The sequence below is a fragment of the Equus przewalskii genome, chromosome 17, assembly GCF_037783145.1.
Source record: "Equus przewalskii isolate Varuska chromosome 17, EquPr2, whole genome shotgun sequence".
Taxonomy (NCBI): Eukaryota; Metazoa; Chordata; class Mammalia; order Perissodactyla; family Equidae; genus Equus; species Equus przewalskii.
Window position 1 is genome coordinate 59,465,518 of NC_091847.1, and position 21,781 is coordinate 59,487,298.

Sequence of the window (21,781 nt, forward strand, 5' to 3'; positions counted from 1 at the left end):
CATTCTCTGGGATTTATTGTTGTTTGTATTGTTAGTCCATTTTTATTGCATAAAATTCCATTGTATGATTATACCACGATTTATTTATTCAGTTCCATTTTTGATGCACATTTGGACTATTTCTAATGTTGAGCAATCATAAGAAATACTGTTATGACTACTCCTATATAAGACATTTGATGGACATAGCACTAATTTACCGGGAATATATACTTATACCCATAGAACATGCTGGGTCATAGGGGAGATTAAGTTTAACTTTAGTTGATACTAACCAGTAGTTTTCCAGATGAGTTGTAATGACTTATACTCCCACCAGCAATGCCTGATACTTCCAGTTGCTTCACATCCTCACTGACACTTAAATTATCAGTCCTTTCAATTTTAGCCCTTCTGGTGTGGATATAGTGGTATCTCATTGTGTTTTTAATTTGCAATTCTTTGATAAGTAATGATAATGAGCATAATTGTATGTACTTATTACCCACTTGTGTATTTTCTTTTATGAGGTATCTGATCAAATTGGGCTGATTTTCTTTTTATTAGTGACTTGCCGGAGCTCTTTACGCAATCTGGGAACAAGCCCTTGGACGGATATTTGTAGCATAAATATTTTCTGTCAGTCTATGGCTTGCCTTTTCTTAATGGTATCTTTGGGAGAGTCGAAGTTTTGAATTTTGCTTTTGTCCACTTTACCAGTTTTTTCTTTTATAGGTAATACTTTATGTGTCTTCTTTAAGAAATATTTGCCTGCCCCCAAGATTAGAGTGATATTCTCCTGGGTTTTTCTCTAGAAACTTATAGTTTTAGGTTTTGTGTTAAGCCTGTGGTCAACCCTGAATTAATTTTTATATATGTTACAGGTAGTGAACAAGGTTCTTTTTCATACATTTAATAAGTGTTGTTCCATTGCCATTTGTGGACTTTCCTTTCCCCAATTAGCTGTTTTGGTGCTTTTGTAGAAAATCAAATGGCCATCTAGGTATGGGACTTTTTCTAGGATCACTATTCTATTTTATTGATCTATTTGCCTTGCCCTGTGTCAATACATATTGACTTGATTACTGTAGCTTTGTCCCAAGTTGTATAATAAGGAAGTACAAGTCCTCCAACTTTCTTAGTCTTTTTCAAAATTGCTTTGGCTATTTTAGATTCTTACATTTCTATGTAGATTTCAGGATCAACTTTTCTTTAAACTTCTACAAAGAACCCTGTTACAATTTTTGATAAGATTAAGTATATTAACCAGTTTTGAAAGAACTGACCACCTAGCAATATTGAATCTTTCAATCTACTAACATATTATAACTCTCCATTTATATAGGTCTTTAAAATTTTTCTCAACAGTATTCTGTGGTTTTCAGTATCAAAGTTTCACATGCATTTAATTCATATATTCCCAAATATTATATTATTTTATGCTATTATAAATAATATTGTTTTTAAAATGTCATTTTAAATTGTTTGCTGCTGGCATACAGAAATACAATTGATCCTACAATCCTGATGAACTCATTATCAGTTCTAGTAGCTTTTTACAGATTCTTTCCTTTAAGATTTTCTATGTAGATGCTCATGTTTTTGCAAATGAAGACAGTTTTATTTATCTTTATCCAATCTGTTCTTTATTTTTTCATTACCTTATTGTACTGGCCAGAACATCAAATGCAATGTCGAATAGAAGTAGTCAGAGTAATATCCTAATCTCAGCATGAAAGTGTTCCATATTTTACCATGAAGTGTTGTTAACTCTACACACCTTTACCAGGTTGAGAGAGGTCTTCTATTCGTAGTTGGCTGAGTTTTTTAAATTAATGTCTTTTGAATTTTGTCAAATGTTTTTTTGCATCTATTGAGATGCTAATGAGGATCTTTCTCCTTTTTTTCTCTTAATATGGTAAATTATCTTAAATTATTTTTGAATATTAAACCAACTCAGGTCATGATATGTACTCTTTTGCTATGTTGCTGGGTTGGACTTGCCAGTATTTTAAGGAATTTTCCATCTAGGTTCATGACAGATATGGATGTGTAATTTTCTTTACTTGCAAAGTCTGTCAGGTTTTGTCAGGGGTTATACTGACAATTTTCCTTCTTCTTCTATGTCTTGAAATAATTTGTGTAAGACTGGCTTGATTTCTTCCTGAAAAGTTTGGGAGAATTTACCATCTCTCAGTTGAACTGAGAATTGAAGGGAGAATTAAGAATTGAAGCCATCTAAGCCTGGAGTTTCTTTATGAGAAGAGTTTAAACTACAAATTCAATGTTTAAAAACAGGTATATGGATATTCAGATTACAATTTTTTTCTTGGGTCTGTTCTGATAATTTATGTCTTTCAAAGAATTTGGTAATTTCATCTAAATTATCAAATTTATTGGCCTAAATTATGCATAATATTCCTTATCCTTTTGCTCTAAAAGATCTATAGTGATATCTCCTCTTTCATTTATAATTCATGGAGATTTTTCTCTTTTTGATCCTGCCAGTAATTTTATTATTTTTTCAGAAAACCAACTGTTGTCTTCATTAATTTTTATTATTGCTTATCTTTATTTTATTCCACTAATTTCTGCTTTTATATTTATTACCTCCTTCTGTAAACTTATTTTTATTTAATTTTCTTAACTTCTAGTTTATAAGGTGGAAATATAGATAACTGATTTATACCTTTGTTCTTTTCTAATATAAGCATTTAAAGCTATAACATTTCATTTAAGCATTGCTTTAGCTGTAGCCCACAAATCTTCTTATGCTGTGTTTTCATGATCACTCAATTTAAAATATTTTAAAATTTCTTCTTAAACTGAGAAAAGACATTTTATGTCTTCATGCTTCTGTTATTTATCTCTAATATGAGGGGTTGTTCTTAAAGATCTTGAAGGTCTCTTTAGATTTACCATTTTTTGGTTAGTGATTGGTTGACTATATAAAATTATAATTTTTAATAGGCCATAGCATGCAGTTGGCCTTTAAAATTGGATAGATTTTAACATTTGGTCTTTTTTTTTTAGCACAAAAAGTATTAAAACATTTTTTTAAAACTATTTTAAATATGAAAATAGTTGAATTTGGAAGATGCTACTCAGTAACTTCCTCTGGGTCTATGAAATGAAATTTCGAAGTGAAACTATACATCAATATCCATTGACAATGGGAGACAGAAACAAGAGTCATCCAAATATAGTAACATAGTTGGTCTTTATATCTTCAGAACGGGTATAAAATCAATAATGAAACCTTAAAAATAAAGAATACAGAGAAATCAAATAATCTGAAAATACAGAAATAAAAGAAGAGCTTCTCTAAGAGAGACTGTGGTATAATAAAGAATACATCTGATCTTCGTCCTTGGTTCCTGGCATAGAGCATCAAAAACCCGTGGAATTTATCTGAGTGATAAGGAGACTCTTTGTCACACTAACTATGTGACTCATGGCAGACCTCCCTACATAGCTTCAAGATGGTAGCTGGTCACCAGAAAGACCAACCATATGATTAGAGGGTTGTAACTTTGGGCTAGCCTGATCTCCTGGGAGGGGAGGGGTGATGGAGATTGAGTTCAGTCCCATGGCCAATGATTTAATCAGTCATGCTTATGTAATGAAACTCTCATAAAATCTCTGGACACCAGAGCTCAGTGGCACTTCCTGGTTGGCAAACACATTGATGTGCCAGGAAGGTGACACATCCTGAATCTATGGGGAGAGAGCATGGAAGCTCCATGTATGAGACCCTTCCAGATCTTGTCCTATGCACTTCTTCATTTGGCTGTTCCTGAGTTGCATTCTTTAAAATAAAACTATAATTGTAAGTACAGTGCTCTTTTGAGTTCTTTGAGTCATTCTAGCAAATTATCAAACATGAGGAGGGTCAGGGGAACCCCTGAATTTGTAACCAATGATCAGAAGTGCTGGTATCCTGGAGCCCTACTTGGGGCTGGTATCTGAAGTGAAGCCAGTCTTGTGGAAGATTGAGCCCTTGAACTGTGGGATCTGATGCTAACTCTGGGTGGTTAGCATTACAACTGCATTGTAGTAACTCAGGTGGAAACAGAAACAGAGCAGGGACACTATAGAGAAAAAAATGTATACTTGTGGTAGAGACCATGGCCATTCCCCATATCCAGACTCACTTTTTCACATAATAACAGATTGTTAGTTAGGTAAGTGTCCACCCAGCTAAAAACTATATTTCTCAGCCTCCTTTGCAACTATTGATAGATGACTAAATTCTAACCGACAAGATGTATGCAGAAGTGTTGTTTATCCTCCCCTTCCCCTTTTTATAATGAAAGCTATCTGCTGTCTCTGCTCTAGCATTTTGCCTCTTAGCAGCAGATAATTCTAATTTGTTTCTCTCTTTCTGGAGAGCGGCATCTGAGATCTGAGACTTGACTCTCTCTAAAACATGTCTTATACTACGTAGGATCATTTAATACATTTACCTGAAAGATTAATAAGTTCTGCCTAAAGTCCCAAGAATTTGTTGTGACCAGTTGATAACGGTAAGTCACAAGCCCTGGATTCTGTACAGAAAAGGTGTATGTCAATATGCACAGTCACTGTTTCCAAAAACATTTGCACAAAGGGTCAAAAGAAGCACCTGTAGGAAAAACTCCTCCATCAGGGCCATGGTCCACCGGTAGTGCAGCTGCCAGGACTTGGCTGGGTGGCTGATGTCTGCTGCATGGAGAATCAGGGACATGGTTTTGGCTCTGTCAATCCTGCCAAACCAAGGACATGCTCAAATTATCAGAACAAAGTAACCAATTACAGCCTTTTCGGAGTCTAAGTCCACGGAACTTTAACACGACAAACGAAAATAACCTACCCTTCAGGCTGCTGCAAACTGTTTCTTATATTTTTAATTTGCTGGAAGTGCCCCGACATGTCTGTTGACAAAACCATTTCAATCACTAGGTTCCGAAGATCCCTGTGGAGTCATTAAAAGGAGAAAGGTTCATTCGGCCCTTTATTGTTCTCAAGCGGTACATTTCTCTAAATATCTCTCATCACCTTTTCTTTTTCTAAATGGATATGAGTACAAAAGGCATTACTTTTTAAATGTAAAAGAGCTCCCAGAAGTTTGACATTATTTCACCCTTTAACTCTTTGGGCTTTAGGAAGTTGCCAGGACAGTGATCTGTGAATGATGCCATTTACCATCTCCCCTTACAGAACGGGATGCTTTCCCCGCCACACCCACAACCCACCCTCAATCATAATTCCTAAATATTGGGGTTTTTTATCTGAAAGGATCCTAGCCAATTTTAAAGAAAAACTATTCCAAATGCAGAATTTGCTGCTAATAAAAGCACTTGTTGCTTCAGTGTGTTTTCAGCCAGGCAGTGTTCTAGGTGCTTTTATATGAGACAGCATGATCATTTGCCGCTAGAGGAGCTTGAGTTGTTTGTCCAGTCACATGGCTAGTTCACAGCAGAGACAAGATCCAACCCCAAGCCTTCTCACTCCCAAAGCTGACACGCAGACCACTCCACTGTGCCAAGCTTCCATCTCAGGAGCCCCAGCAAACCCAAGACATTAGAGTGAGTGGGGATTCTCTGTTTAAGCTTTTGGGACCCTGATCCTACACGTCATAGACAGAGCCATTCATACTATTGAACTGTTAACCAAGATGCTGTAAATCTGGTGACCACATCATAGAGCCTGTGCATGAATAACTCATTCTCACACTAGGCAGGAGATAAGTCACCCTGGCAAAGGCTTGCACACTCTACAATTCATTGCTTGCTCAGTACAGGTAGGTAAAAAAGTCACTTAACACTAGAAATCATTCTATTTTCATTCTGTGGCGTGGCCAGTAGAGTAAGCTAAATTAAAAGTGTGTGGTGAACTTGAATTATGACCTTGTGTCAAAGATATTTTACCTAAAGATGGCCTGATCAAATGATTTGTTTTTAAAACAACCACATATCGGAGGTTCTTGCTGAAATTTATGAGTGCTGAAAATTGGATTTTTAGATGGGGGCTGTGAGAAATCAATATGCTGATTATTGTTCATGATATTGGATAGCTTGCTTAGAATACTTTTAGCCAAATATTAAGGAAATGGAAGCTATTAAAGAGAATTAATAAAATTGTTCTCAATTACAATTTTTCTCTGACATAGAGAGACACATATTACAATAGCAACTGATCCAAAATATTTGGTCTCAAAAGTTCTATGAAATCTATAAAATTTAATAAACACATTGTGCTTTGCAGATAAGTGATCAGTAAATGCTAGATATTATCTATAATCAACTAATAATATATCAATAAACTAGGCAAAATAGTGCACAAAGGGAATGTTACTTTATTCATGAATTTCTCTTGCCAAAACATTTTAATTATTGCATTTATGGCTAATAAGGTACTTTAAGAAATAAACAGATATGCAAACAGAAAACCTAGAATTCTTTGAAAAAACTATCTGTATTTTAATTCTTGGTAAAACATCATCAAGTTTATACTAGCAAATAGATCTTTTGCAGCTTTTTGAAAACAGTATTCGATCTATTAAATCCTACAGTCTACATAATATTATAGCGTTTGCTAAAACAACTCTATAAAAACATTCAATTAGGATAACTCTCAGAAGTTACGGTATAGAAACTTACAAAACATTACAGGAACAAATTATTAGAATGAAATATTAACGATTTTAAAGAACAAAGTGTAATGGGAAAAAAATCACACTGAAATAGCAGTGGAATCAACTTTGAGAAAAGGTTAATTAAAAGGAATAAAAATAAAAATTATTGTTATAAATGTTACCTCTGGGGATGAGAATCACTGATGAAGAAATAAATTAATACTCTAGATGTAATCAATCACTCAGTCTCTGGGACCTGAGGAGGTCCCTCCAGACTTGTGCCCCTGCCTCTACCTTTGCCCTGCTCTTCTCCACATAGACCCACGGCGATCAATTTTAAATCCCTTTACATTTAGATTCTGGCCTTCCTAGGGTGGAAACTCTCTTGGGCTATTATCTCCTGCAGAATAAAATGAAAGGCCTGAACCAGGTTCCCAAAACAAGCGCCTCCTTTCTCCCACCCGAGAGCTTTTCCTACAGTGGTGAAAAGTGAGCCCATATTGTTTCACAGTTGCACAGTGGCCTTGAAAAACTAGGAAGCTTGAAAAACCACAAGAAATGAGGGCTTGTTTTAAACTCTAAATTAACTTTTTATTTTTATTTGTTTTAAGGCCATTCTTGATCCCAAGTTGCTTCTTTTCTTTGAACATTTCTTTTTACCTTGATTTAAAAAAAAAACAAACTTTGATCTTTGCCTTTGAATGGAAATATTTTCAGCCCATTAACGGACTTTTAACAAGAACATACTTACACTAAAATATTTCTATATTTATCTGAAATTCATGTTTAACTGGACATCTTGTATTTTTATTTGCTAAATCTGGTAACCCTATAATCAAATGAAGGGGATGACGATGACCATCGAAGCATCAAGAATTGGAGGAAAGGTCATGCTGAGTGGCGGGGGTGCATCTTGTTATTTTTCCCTATATGGCAACATGCATCACCGTTCCATGTAATTTTTTTTAAGCAGACAGATGCATTGGAGAAACATGTAAGATTTCCCTCTGTACCTGGGTCATTTTAGTATATTATATTTGTAATGTTTTTTCCCCAAATAGTGAATTCTTTGTTTATTAGAAAAGCTTAACTCCACATATAGAAAAGTTATTTATGATGGAATCAGTATGACACTAAAATTTTGAACTTCTGTGGGAGCATATATTGGTACATTTGAGCAAAGTTCCATTCCAGAGAGTATGTAAGTATGTTTCTCAAGGTAATTGTTGTGTGGTGTGTGTTCTTATGGATTGGCTATGGTGCATAAACATGTTGAATTGGCCTGGAGATAGTTCCACTCTATCTAACAGAGCCTGGCCCCTGAACAAAGTCTAGGTACTAATCCTTCTCAGAGTCATCCAGTCAAGGGGAACTGAGTCTGTAGTGTGAGCAAGAGATTGACTTTCATCTGTTTTCTTCACTTTAAATCATATAATTTAAGTTTTCCCTGAGATTAAAATTTCCTCTAGGTTTCCTCTGAACTCACCTCCAGTCATCTTTGGATAAATTTATCAAGACATTCATTTCTTCTTCTTGCATAAGTCGATAAGCTGCACTCACATGGTGATTCTCAAGGACAGAGCGATCGTTATACAAAATGGCAACATCTGACCTAAGAATTAAAAACAAAATGTCCAGTAGAGGATTTCTTTAGGCTACATGAGTGTCTAATAAAAATATTCAAGTCACAAGACATCTCCTCAGTAAAAGTATTATAAGTGAACACCTAAACTTACGGAAGTACTTAGTTTCCTTCTTTTTACTGTATGATCATTTTTAAAAGATAGACTTTATTTTTAGAGCAGTTTTAGGTTCACAGCAAAATTGAGCAAAAGTTACAGAGATTTGCCATATACCCCTTTGGCCCCACACATGCATAGCCTCCCCCATTATCAACATCCCCACCACAGTGGTACATTTGTTACAATTGATGGATCTACATTGAACATCATTATTGCCCAGAGTTCATGGCTTACATTAGGGTTCATTCTTGATGGTATACATTCTATGGGTTTAGGCAAATGTATAATGATATGTATCTACCATTATAGTATCATACGAGTATTTTTGCTACCCTAGAAATCCTCTGTGTTCTGCCAATTCTTCCCTCCCACTCCGTTAATCCCTGGTAACCAATGATCTGTTTGTTATCTCCATAGTTTTGCCTTTTCTAGAATGTCATATAGTTGGAATCGTATAGTACGTAGCCTTTTCAGACTGGCTTCTTACACTTAGTAATATGCATACAAGGTTCTTCCATGTCTTTTTATGGCTTGATAGCTCGATTCTTTTGAGCTCTGAATAATATTCCATTGTCTGGATGTATCACAGTTTGTTTATCCATTCACCTACTGAATGACATCTTGGTTGCTTCTAAGTTTTGGCAATTGTAAATAAAGCTGCTGTAAACATCCATGTGCAGCTTTTCGGGTGGACATAAGTTTTCAACTTCTTTGGGTAAATACCAAGGAGTGTGATTGCTGGATCATATGGTAAGAGCATGTTTAGTTTTATAAGGAACTACCCAACTGTCTCCCAAAGTAGCTATAATATTTTGCATTCCCACCAGCAATGCATGAGAGTTCCTGTTGTTCCATATCCTCAGTAGCATTTGGTGTTGTCAGTGTTCCAGTTTTTAGTGGCCATTCTAATAGATGTGAGTGATATTTCTTTATTTAATTTGCATTTGCCTGATGAAATATAATGTTGAGCATCTTTTCATATGCTAATTTGCCACGTGTATAGCTTCTTGGTGAGGCATCTGTTAAGTTCCATTTTTTACTCAGGTTGTTTGTTTTCTTATTGTTGAGTTTTAAAAGTTCTTTGTATATTTTGCACAAGTCTTTTTCATATGTATCTTTTGCAAATATTTTCTCCCACTCTGTAACTAGTCTTCTAATTCTTTTGATATTGCCTTTCACAAAGCATAAATTTTTAATTTTAATGAAGTTCTGTTTACCAATTATTCCTTTCATGAATTGTGCCTGGTGTTGTACCTAAAAAGTCACTGCAATACCCAAGATATTCTAGCTATGTTATCTTCTAGGAGTTCTATAGTTTTGCACTTTACATTTAGGTCTATTATCAATTTCAGTTAATTTTTGTGAAGAGTTTAAGGTCTGCATCTAGATTCACTTTTTGGCATGTGGATGCCCAATTGTTCCAGCACCATTTGTTGAAAAGATTATCGTTGCTCCATTGTGTTGCCTTTGCTCCTTTGTCAAATGAGTTGACCCTATTTATGTAAGTGTGTTTCTGGGCTCTCTGTTCTATTCCCTTGGCCTATTTGTCTACTCTTTTGCCAATACCACATTGGCTTGATTACTGTAACTTGATAGCAGGTCTTGCAGTTGGATAGTGTCAATTCTCCAAATTCGTTCACCTTCCATATTGAGTTGGCTGTTCTGGGTCTTTTGCTTCTCCATATAAACTTTAAATCTGTTTATCAGTATCCACAAATTAACTTTCTGGGAGTTTTATCGGGACTGCATTGAATCTACAGATCAAGTTGAGAAGAACTGACATCTTGACAATATCAAGTCCTCTTATCCATGAACATGGAATATCTCTCCATTTATTTAGTTGTTCTCTGAATTCATTTATCAGAGTTTTGTAGTTTTCCTCAAATACATCTTATACATATTCTGTTAGATTTATACCTAAGTATTTCAATATTTTTGATGCTAATGTAAATGATATTGTGATTTTTTGTTGTTGTTCTTGTTGTTTGTTTGGGGTTTTTTTGAGGAAGATTAGCCCTAAGCTAACATCTGCTGCCAATCCTCCTTTTTTTGCTAAGGAAGGCTGTCCCTGAGCTAACATCCTTTCCCATCTTCCTCTATTTTATGTGGGACCCCTGTCACAGCATGGCATGACAAGTGGTGCATAGGTCTGTACCCGGGATTTAAACCAAGAAATTCCAGGCCGTCAAAGTGGAACATGAGAACTTAACTGCTGTGCCACCAGGCTGGCCCCATGTATTGTGATTTTAATTTCAAATTCCACTTGTTCATTGTTTGTATATAGGAAAGTGACTGGCACTTGTATATTAACCTTGTATTCTGCAAACTTGCTGTCATGTCATCTGCAAACAAAGACAGTTTTATGTCTTTCATCCCAATCTGTATACCTTTTGTTTATTTTTCTTGTCTTATTGCATTAGTTAGGACTTCTAGTATGATGTTGAAAAGCAGTAGTGAGAGGGGACATCCTTTCCTTATGCCTGATCTTAGCAGGAAACTTCAAGTTTCTCCCTATTGAGTATGATGTTAGCTGTAGGTTTTTGCAGATATTGTTGAAAGATCCTCAACCTTTTCCAGGTAGAGGCAGTTCCCCTTTATTCCTAATTTACTGAGTAATTTTTATCACGAATGCATGTTGGATTTTGTCAAATGCTTTTTCTGCATCTTGATATGATCATGTGATTTTTCTTCTTTAGCCTGTTGACATGTTGGATTACCTTAACTGATTTTTGAATGTTGAGGCTGGGAATACATCCCACTTGGTAGTGGTGCTTAGTTTCCTTCTAATTCTTATAGTTTAAATGTGTTTATGCCCTTTCCTTTCAATTTGCAATCCAGATACCTATCAGATAATCTAGATATGCCAAAGAGAGAAAAAAAATTACCTAACATTCTCATTCAATCTGTGAACGAATCAATCCTTCTGTATCCATTCCAGATAGTTGATTACTACCTCTGGCCCCTTGGACTAAAATTACTTTGGGTAGAGGGCAGAGGTGATAATGAAAATCATTTGGTCAATTTATGATTCTAGTTTTTTCTCTTTTTGTAATATTGTGATTCAATTTGAATATTATATGTCTTCTATCATTAAATTAAATTGGGAAAACCTTTTTTTTAAACAAAACTTGGAATGTATGTTCCATTATCAATTTATAATGGACATTATATTTTAAAATCATGAATTCATCAAGGGAAGGTTTTTATTTCTCACCTATCTGTATTTCATATCATTTGATCATCAAATAAACTACTTCAAGTTGCGTTGTTGAATTTGGTAATCTAGAATAAAGTGTGAAATATTCCAAAGAGTCTCAGATGTGCATAATGGAGTCCTTGCCTCTTCTTCCCCTACCCTCTTAGGTTGCCAGATCATTTTGCAAGTGTGGAATGGAAGCAGAGCCACTATGTTCAATGTATTAAAATGGTGGACTCACCCATATAAATTGGGAGTTTGGAGGTAGATAACAAATGTAGCAAAAGGAAATCCAAGTTGAAACCTGTAGCATCTTTGCTGCCATTTCCCCCAACACTCATGCTTCTCTCACTTTTTCTTCCTCCTTGTAGATACACTCTGTCAGAACTAAAACTGCCTCACTAAGACTTACTGTTTCTGGCTTGTCAGTAGGTAGAGACCTAGTATAACCTAGCACTGACCTTACCACTGAATGTTTACTAAAGAATAGACAGGACAAATAAAAGGAGGAATTAAAGAAATCTGGCTTTTGTTGCAAGCAACCTATTTGAGATATGTATCAAATACTTGGCCAGATAAACTGAGCTTGATTATTAACCTAACATAAGAAAAATGACCTGATAGGTAGAATAATTACTTCCTCTTCTGTCTTTAGCACTATCATAAAAGTGGAATAACATATGTAGTTAGCTAATAGCATATATCTCCAAAATAGATTTTCTTTTAATAATCTCAGCCATGGCCTACAAATTCCTAAACCAATCATCATAGGTAAATAAACAGAAAACTGAACTAGGAAAGCATACATGAAATCCTTATTTAAGAGAGAATTAAATAGATCTTGTCCAAGTATCTCCAGAAGTTCACTGAGATCACAGAAAAACTGATGTGCAAATTACATATCAATTGTTTCATATGACCTCGAATCTAGACATGGCAGTTTTGCCAGAGTTATTACATGATATGGCTCCAAGTATCACTGCTTCTTCCTTTCAGCAACAAACAAAGATGTGTTTTTGAACAAGATTTAATTGTAGCAAAGTATGCATGATGTTGTCTCATAAATTCAATAGGATACTGAGAATACGGCATGGTCTTAATGTATGAGATGGTCTTTGCTAAGAAAAGAACAAAACTCTAAGCAACATTCAGTATCCATGGCAACATGTAGCTCGGCATTTTCTTTTCACAAAGAAGAAATTATTTCCATTTATTTACACTTTCAAGTATTACATGAAGTATAATGTCTGTATTGAACTCAAATCTAGCCTCATACTATGTTCTAAATTATTTTTCAGTCATTTTGCATTGTCTAGTAAATCGGTTTTCATATTTGAAAAGTACTCTAAATCCAAGTAACAATGAATAATATAAAATACAATAGAATTATTGATATCAGTGTCATAAGACCTTATTTCTCCTTGGAAAAATGTGAAGCCCATAGTGAGAATCTGAAAAAGCATGTTATGTTGTTGCATTTGTGGTCATTACAACTTTTTTTGTTTACAGAATTTTCAAGTTCTTGTAGAATTAATCCATGAAATAATTGAGACTGGTAGACAATTTATGAGAACATAAGTAAAATACTAGACCTTTTTTCCCATTTTTATACAGTTTCTTAAAATAAAGTTGGGAAAAAAATGAATTTTGCTTCTTCTCTTCCTCCCTCTCCTTTTCCTTCCCCTCCTCCTTCTCTTCCTCTTCCTTTTTCTTTTTCTACTTCTTCTCTTCTCCCTCATCCTTCTTTTCCACCATCTCATTCTCCTTCTCTGTGGTCCAAAGTATAAGTAAATTAAGACTCTTCCTCCAGTTGTAAATGACTGGTAAAGGAGAAAGCTAGAATTGATGATCTGACACTGCTGCTGCAGAAGCCCAGTCCATTGGCTTCACTTGTCAAAGTAGCAAGAACAGGAAGTATTCATTGGTAACAAATCACTTGCTCCCTTCTCCAACTCTGAAAACTGTTATCCTATACAGGGCCCAGCTCAGTAATCAAGTGTTGCTAATTAAAATCTCATTCATTATGGATTCATTGGATATAGAAAAGCCTTCGATAAACACAGTCTACCTTTCCTTTGATGTTTAGCGCAAATAAAAACAAAACAACTCCCTATACTCTGCCAATGTGTAGGTTAATAACATCCCTGCCACACAACCAGACTTCAAGGTCTTCCTTTCCCCTTCATGCTCTGTCAATCTGAGGGACTCTGGGAATAGACTGAATGCCTTCCCCAATATTTCATTGTTTGAATTTCAACTCTTCATCTGTCTCCATGATGGGGTCATCATTTCTAAGCCCATTCCATTTCAGTGTATAAAAGATTGGAACTAGCACGCATCTGTCTCTGGCCATGGAAGCAGCGTTAACTAGACTGAATTGAGAGTGAGTGTGCCTCTTCTCGGGTTCTCAATCCTGCCACAGCCATGAGCAGACTATATTCATATAGATAGGTTACTTCACCTCTTCTGATCTTTATTTTCTATTCTTAGACTACGAAGCTTGGACCAGATGATCCATAATGTGAATTTCAGTCATTTTATGGTCTCTTGAAACTCTAAAACATCTAATACTTTAGTAACATATTTCTATGTTCCCCACATTTCCCATAGTTGGAAAATCAGTTGTTAGAAATATTTCTATTAAAAACAAATGAGCCGATCACACAAAAACTTGCATGTGAATGTTTATAGAAGCTTTATTTATAATGGTCAAAACTTGGAAGCAACCAAGATATCCTTCAATAGAATAAGTGAACAAACTGTGGTGCATTCATAAAATGGAATATTGTTCAGCAATGAACAAAAATGAGCTATCAAGCCATGAAAAGACATAGAGGAACCTTAAATGTATATTACTAAGTGAAAGAAACCAGTCTGAAAAGGCTTCATATTGTATTATTTCAAATATATGACATTTTGGAAAAGGTAAAACTACAGAGACATTAACATTTACCTGGTCACCACAGGTAAAGAGGGAGGGAGCGAAGAAAGTAAAGGTAACAGACAGGGACTTTTAGAGCAGTGAAACTATCGTGTATGATATTATAATAATGGATACATGGCGTTATACATTTGTAAAATTCACACAATGTATAACACAAAGAGTAAATCCTAATGTAAGCTATGAACTTTAGTTAATAATTTTGTATTAATATTGGTTCATTAACTGTAACAAATGTACCACACTGATGCAAGATATTAACAACAGGGGATACTGTGGGGTGGGGAGGGAGTATATGGGAACTCTGTACTTTCTGTGTAATTTTTCTGTAAACTTAAATCTGCTCTAAGAAATAAAATCTATCAATTAAAAAAACAAATAAAAAATAACTAGGCTTAATTTTCCCTCCACAAGAACACAGATTTCTACAGTAGTTCCAAAGGGACATCAGTCTCTCAACTTACATCTCCATCTTAAGCATCTCTGACTAGTGAAAGACATATAGAAATTTCAGGAATCTGTGCATATAAAGTCAGTTGGATCCTGATGGGTCAGACCAAATTCTACCTCCCCGGCACTGAGATCTCTGTGCAACCAAAAAGAGCTTAGGGTATCTTCCCTGTTAGGAACTGAATAGAGTTCCCCCAAAATTCATATGTTGAAGTCCTAACCCCCATTACGTTAGAATGTGGTTGTATTTGTAAATAAGGCCTTTAAAGAGGTAATTAAGGTTAATGAAGTCATAATGGTGGGACTGTAATCCAATGTGACCAGTGTCCTTATAAGAAGAGGAAGAGACACCAGGGATGCTCACATACAGAGAAAAGGCCATGTGAGGACACAGCAAGAAGGTGGCCGTCTGCAAGCCAAGGAGAGAGGCCTCAGGAGAAACCAAATCTGCTGGCACTTTGATCTTGGACTTCTAGTCTCCAGAACTGTCAGAAAAGTTCTGTTATTTAAACCACTTAATGTCTGGTATTTTGTGAAGACAGCCCTAGCAAATCAATATACCTCCACTCTGATGTTTTAATTCTAATAATTGCCATTATCACCATTATTAAAAAATCTCATATTCCAATTATTTTAAATTTAATGCTTCACGCTAACCTGGAAATAAGACTTCTTTGATTTTTAGATTTTTTCAGAAGTGCGTTTTATTATGTTCAAACACAAAATGACACCAAACTCATGCCTTAAACAATATCTCGCAAAATTTTTCTCAGTGGGTAAATGTCTGAGTTCAGAGTGTAAGTTTCAGGCAGAGAGAAATTATCTTGCACATTTTTATGTTCTTTAAATAGCTAAATATGCCACCAAATACATGAGATTCCTGATAAACAATAGTTGATTAACATAAGTGTTTGCAGCTTAAGAAATTTTGCTAAAATCCATTAAACCTATTCTTATTAGATATCTTCATTAATATTTTTAAATCCTCTTAAAAACAAATCATATGCAGGAAAATAAATTTCAAGTTTTAACTTGAAGTTAAACCAGTTTTTGTACCCTCAGAAACTCATTGCTTTATCTAACTTACCTTGTCTGAATATGAAAGTTGTTTGTGGTTCCTGTATGCTCGTAATCATGAATGGCAGCGGCAAAGACCATTGCTAAAATTTCCAGTTCAGTGAGCCAGTGCTAGTAAATTAAAGAAAAATTCCATCATATTTAGAAAGCAGAGGTCATGTTGTCTTTCTACAAAAAAGATTTTCAGTACACCCAATATAAGTAATCATACAAAATTGTTTTTACTGATTTTAAATTTTTTTTTCTTCCTATTTCACTTCCATTAGTAGTTGTGTTTAATGGGTGCTTAATGAGGTCAACGATTGTTTCATGGCTTGTAAGATCAATATCCAGACATTATAATTCTCCTTGTTAATTGGAAAAGGAGTAATTTGTGATGATTTTAAAAGTAACCCTGACTGGATTTTAAATTCACAGACTTACCAATTTGGGTTCTCATGAAATCACTCACAATTTAGTGATTTTTGACATACAGTTCATACATCATTTAAATGTCTTTTAGCTCAATGTTTGTAAAAGACTTTACTATGAGAAAATTTTCCATCTCAGAGTTGAAAATATTCACTTTGCTCATTAGAGAAACTGAACTTAGTTTTTATATTTAAAGATTTAGAAGTTTCCAAGAATTTACTGAATTTGCTATTCATAACACATACATTCTATGTGCAATTAAACTTAATAACATTGAAAGAATAAATGCTTTCACATGAAATCTAGACCTCCTGCTTAATATACATTGATCTGTTTTGTTATCAATTGAATGGTTTAACAAAATTTCTCTACTCTTATTAGGTAATTCAATAGTTTCTTCATCACTCACTTTTTGCATAACACTTTTACTGCACTGTCCAATATAATAACCACATATGAGTATTTAAATTAAAAATACATAAAGTCAAGTAAAATTAAGTTCACTTTCCCAGTCACAGTAGCCACATTTTCAGCTACTCAATAATCACATGTAGCAAGTGGTTACCATATAGAACAGTGCAGATAAAAAGCATTTCCATCATCACAGACAGTTCTATTGGCCAGAGCTAGAAGTAGGTGGCTTGATTCTAAGAATGGAGGATCCAAAATGATATGGAACTTATTCTTAGTGGTTTTATTCCATACACTTGAAACAATTAAAGACCTTGCACAAAGCAACAGAAAAATATAACATAAACTACATGCATACTTGATAAAAGATCACAGAATAAAGGTGCAGTAGAAGGGTAGATGGAGAAGATGCCTATTTGGTGGCAGGAGATCTTGGAAAAAGGATGGACAAAGATTGGTAGCTAAATGCACGGTTACAACTGTTGAATCTACAGTTTCCAAAAGCAAGGTCTTAAGGTCTTATTAATCTTTGCTCCTTTCACATAACCTATCATGGTATTTGGTACATAGCAGGAACTTAAGATTTGTCTATTAAATTGAATTTCACCAGTTTTGTATTAGGAAGAGGTTTGAGAAGTAGTGGAAAGAGATTGTGGAATCAGACAAATCCTGGTTTTAAATCTTTGTTAATCCTCAAGCAAGTAAGTTATTTACCCTCTCAGCCACAGTTCCCATGAAAATAGAATTAGTGATCATTCCTCTGTGGCTTTTAAAAGAAGTTTAAAGTTAATATATGCACTGTGCTTATCACAAGTCTGGTTATATAGTAAATACCGAATAAATGGCATTTTACTGAACTGATTACCTTAAATACATTGATTAAGGCATTGAATCTGGAAAATAATAGTGAGCTAACACATCTTTAGTGATTGCAATTCAAGAATAAATGCCTCACAGTTGGATTAGAAGCAGAAATGATTTTCAGAACCAAAGGGAGTTGATATAACTGGCTGTCCCGTGCTTATAGATGCATTTAATTGTGAATCACTAAAAGGAAGAAACTGACCTTATTAAAGGCCTGTATTATAGGCTGAAGTGGGACGGAGCCTCCAATGTCCCCAGTGAGACTCTTGAATTAAACACCATGAAATGAATAGCAATTGAAGTTAAACCAGTTTTTGTACCCTCAGAAACTCATTGCTTTGTTAAAGAAAATTGTTCCTAGAAAAAAATCGCCCATTTTCTTAAGCACTTCCTGTTGCTTATATTCAAGATTCATAGATTTAACTGTGATTTTTAAAAATGCAATGTTCAATATCTAGTACAATAATATAGAATACAAAGCTGAAATTGTAAAAAAAATTTAAATTATGAAATTAGATATGGATTTTAATTATAGATGATCTAAGTATTTAAAATTATTATCTTCATAGCTGTCAAAATTTTTAATATGCTTCCTGTTTTTAGTCTCATTAACCCCTGCCTCCCATAAATAGGATTCCTCCATGAATCCCTCTTATTTATTGCCACACTATAATCTTAATAATTAAGTTTACATTATAAAGTAGTTTAGGAAGAGAGAAGCACTAAACTTTAACACTTAATTGAAAAATACGACTATTTTATATTAGTTAAAGTAGAATTTTAGGTTGATTTTTTAGCTCCTTAGTTGCTGATTCATTTTATGCTGGTGTCCAATGAGAATTCTAACTCAGAAAATGGATGCTTAAATTCATAGATTTTGTAAATGATTCATGATGATAAGCCAGAGAGAATGAGACTAAACCATATCACTCTTCTCAACCAAAACAGTGCTCAGTACGTAACCTGGGTTCTTCTGACTCCTAATGGGCAGAAATAACGGGTTAAGATGATGACTCATGAGCAACGCAGACACTATGCTTTGTCTACACTGCAGGTTGCATTTTGTCTAGAGAAATGCTCACGTAGGTTTGTTCTAAAATGGGCAGTGCTCAAATTATATCATAGGGAGTACTGACTGCCTTTAACAGCATGTACAATGATGATGGAAAGGGAGGAGAAGGAACGAACATTAACCAGACATTTTAGTTAGATGGTCTCACTTAACTTTTATAACCACCCTATTTATCATTCTCTAGGTAAATATTTTTATCTTTATTTAGCAGATAACAAAGCTGAATCCTGAAGAAGTGAATCAACCTGCCAAAGGTCATGTAGCTCTCAAGTGGTAGAGCAAGAATTCAAATCAAAATCTGTCCAATTTCAAACTTTCTGTTCCTTCCACAGATCGCAATATTCCTTCTATGGAGGACGATAGCATTCATTACTCAAGGTAGGCAATGCACCCATCACATTATTCTTGGGTTTCAAAAGCAGAATTTCTAGATAATTTAACTGGATATACTGAGGAGTAGAAGCTAATAGAGCTTTGATTTAAGACTTACAATGTAATTTTCCTATCTGAATTATTCAGGGTGTGTGTGTGTGATAGAGCAAGTATATCTGTGTATGTACAGGGCTGGGAGAACTTTAGGTCAGAAAATTACATTGGCATGTTAGTTCCTGGTGTGTCTAAAGAGCATAGTTAACAAGGGAACCAAGGTAGAGAGTCCACCGAGCTAGGAATTGGGGAAACAGAGCGCCTTGAAAGCCCACACACTTTCCACTTTTCCAAACAGTGTTGCATGGGAAGTTATTTACAAGAATGGAATGTCCACATAGTTTGTAGAATAAAGACATAGTGGCAAATTTTCTGTAGATTGAATGGAGAAAAATTGAGTCATTCTAGAGTGTGTGAGGCTATTTCTGGGCATAGTCAGTAGACTACAAGTTCCAAAGGAAATAGATTTCAAGTCATCTTTCTTCTACTCTTAGTATTAGAGAGAACACAGTGCCAGGAGCCCTCAAATGCAAGTGTACCCTTGCCAAGGCCGTAGGATCATTTCATAGTCAAGAAGACATTTGAAGGTGGCTTGGCAGCACTCAGTGAAGCATTTGCTCTTTAGCAAATAGATTGAGCTACTGTACACCACTGTCACTGTGGCACAGGACTACAAGTTAATCAAGTGACAAAAGGAGGGAGAGGGAGATGGAGAGTGTACTAGCATCAACTCTCCTCTGCGCTGCCTGTTCCCTGGGCTGAGGGTGCCCCGCATGACGTTAATAAACTGAAGGACAATGGCATCATCGCAAACCCTTTCAGGCAATGGTCCTCTGAACATTTTGCAGGTGACAGGCAGCATTAGTCACCCGACAGTGTTAGGCTGCTCCTGGAGCATTCTATAAATGTCATACTGATAAGACCTTCCTGAAAGAGCAGGGCATCAACTAAAACACTAACTTCAGGGACCCAGCCCTCTCTATATCAAATCCGAGGGGTTTCAGCTAAACGAATGTTTCTAAAATGCTTTTTTTGTTTCAAAGAACCAATACATTTTACACATGAAAATTAATAGTCACCTACCACCACTTTTTTCATCTAAAGAAAAGCTTGTTAAAAGAGCTTTCCAAAAACTGTCAAGTTGGCAGTGTAACCTAATTTTGACAAAATAGTCAATTAATTTGTAAATTCATTTTGCCTTTCCTTTCACCATCTATCACAAAATTTCTCATTACTCCCTTTAAATGTATTTCCTGATCCCGGACAACACTGACAGTCTCCCACTAGACTGTTTTTGTAATGGCCCAACTAAGGGGTGAGTAAAGAGTACACTGTCACTTTTTTTGCTAAAGGATGAGTAAAATTGGAAACAACTTTCCAAACCAAACCTGCTAAAGTCGAGTGAAGTCATATTTACAATTAGTAAGTCATGGTCCTTTCAAAAAGTGACTACGTGATCTTTATTAACAACTTCAACTTTCTAGGAGTCATGCCAGGCTGGGCCGGGTCTCCCCAGTCTTCCAGAGAAGTTGGAATGGCTTGTTATATCCTGGAACAAGTCTTCCCTTCAAATCTGATGGTCAAGTCACATTGTGGATTTGAATTTCTCCATTTACTAATATAGCATCCCTCATTCTTCAACATCACATTCAAAACAGAGGTTCTGACACTGAAATAGGAGACTTTTATTTGACTCCCTTTACATTTGTGGTCAAAAAACTCCAATGTACTTAAGCAAAAAAGTATATTAAAATCCTGAAATCCGGGGCCAGCTCCGTGGCCGAGTGGTTAAATTTGCACGCTCCACTGCGGTGGCCCAGGGTTCGGATCCTAGGTGCGGACATGGCACCGCTCATCAGGCCACGTTGAGGCGGCATCCCATATCCCACAACTAGAAGGACCTGCAACTAAGATATACAACTATGTACTGCTGTGGGGGGGACAGGGGGGGCGGTTTGGGAAATAAAGCAGAAAAAAAAAAAGATTGGCAACAGTTGTTAGCCCAGGTGCTAATCCTTAAAAAAAAACAAAGGAAAATTGGCAACAGTTGTTAGCCTAGGTGCCAATCTTTAAAAAAAAAAAAATACTGAAATCCTGGTGACCTGCCAGACTGAAATGGTATATCTCTCTCATTGTACTTCATAATTAAAGCAGGTATTTTATTATACTGAAGTAGGTATTACTTTTCCACTCCATCGTGTTCTGAGAAAACTTAGTTCAGTTTCCATTCCAGAGAAACATTTAAATATTTAATTTTTTCATTAACTTTTTCAAAGCTAGAGAATTCAGGAAAGAAGAAATGCCAAACACTTGAAGTGAAAATCACCTCACTATCAGATTCAAGACCAAGGGCTTAGAAAGGAAAAAGCAGGCAGCTCTAACCAGGAAGATGTTAAAGCAACTGTTTAAGTGTAACAGCATTTGCAACTGTCAGGAGACACTCTTTTCCACACTAACTGCTATGCGTATCAAAACAAGTGAAAGCAAAGAGTTCAAGAAACAGCTGTGACAATAAAGTCTTATTAAAATGAAAAAGATTGAAAAGAATTTCTGTGTGTGTGTGTGTGCATGTGTGTGTGTATGTGCACACAAGCTG

The 21,781-nt window shown here is 35.4% G+C and overlaps 1 protein-coding gene across 15 annotated transcripts in view; it reads right to left on the reverse strand.

The window, feature by feature from the left end:
* PDE1A (phosphodiesterase 1A) overlaps positions 1 to 21,781 on the reverse strand; it is a 341,793-nt gene that overhangs the window by 49,831 nt on the left and 270,181 nt on the right. For all 15 annotated transcript variants that reach the window (XM_070580369.1, XM_070580372.1, XM_070580373.1 and 12 more), the window contains 4 exons: positions 16,012 to 16,112; positions 8,082 to 8,207; positions 4,832 to 4,933; positions 4,604 to 4,724 (listed from right to left, as the gene is read on the reverse strand). In XM_070580369.1, the coding sequence (XP_070436470.1) occupies positions 4,604 to 4,724; positions 4,832 to 4,933; positions 8,082 to 8,207; positions 16,012 to 16,112 (450 nt within the window). The remainder of the gene's footprint in view (positions 1 to 4,603; positions 4,725 to 4,831; positions 4,934 to 8,081; positions 8,208 to 16,011; positions 16,113 to 21,781) is intronic.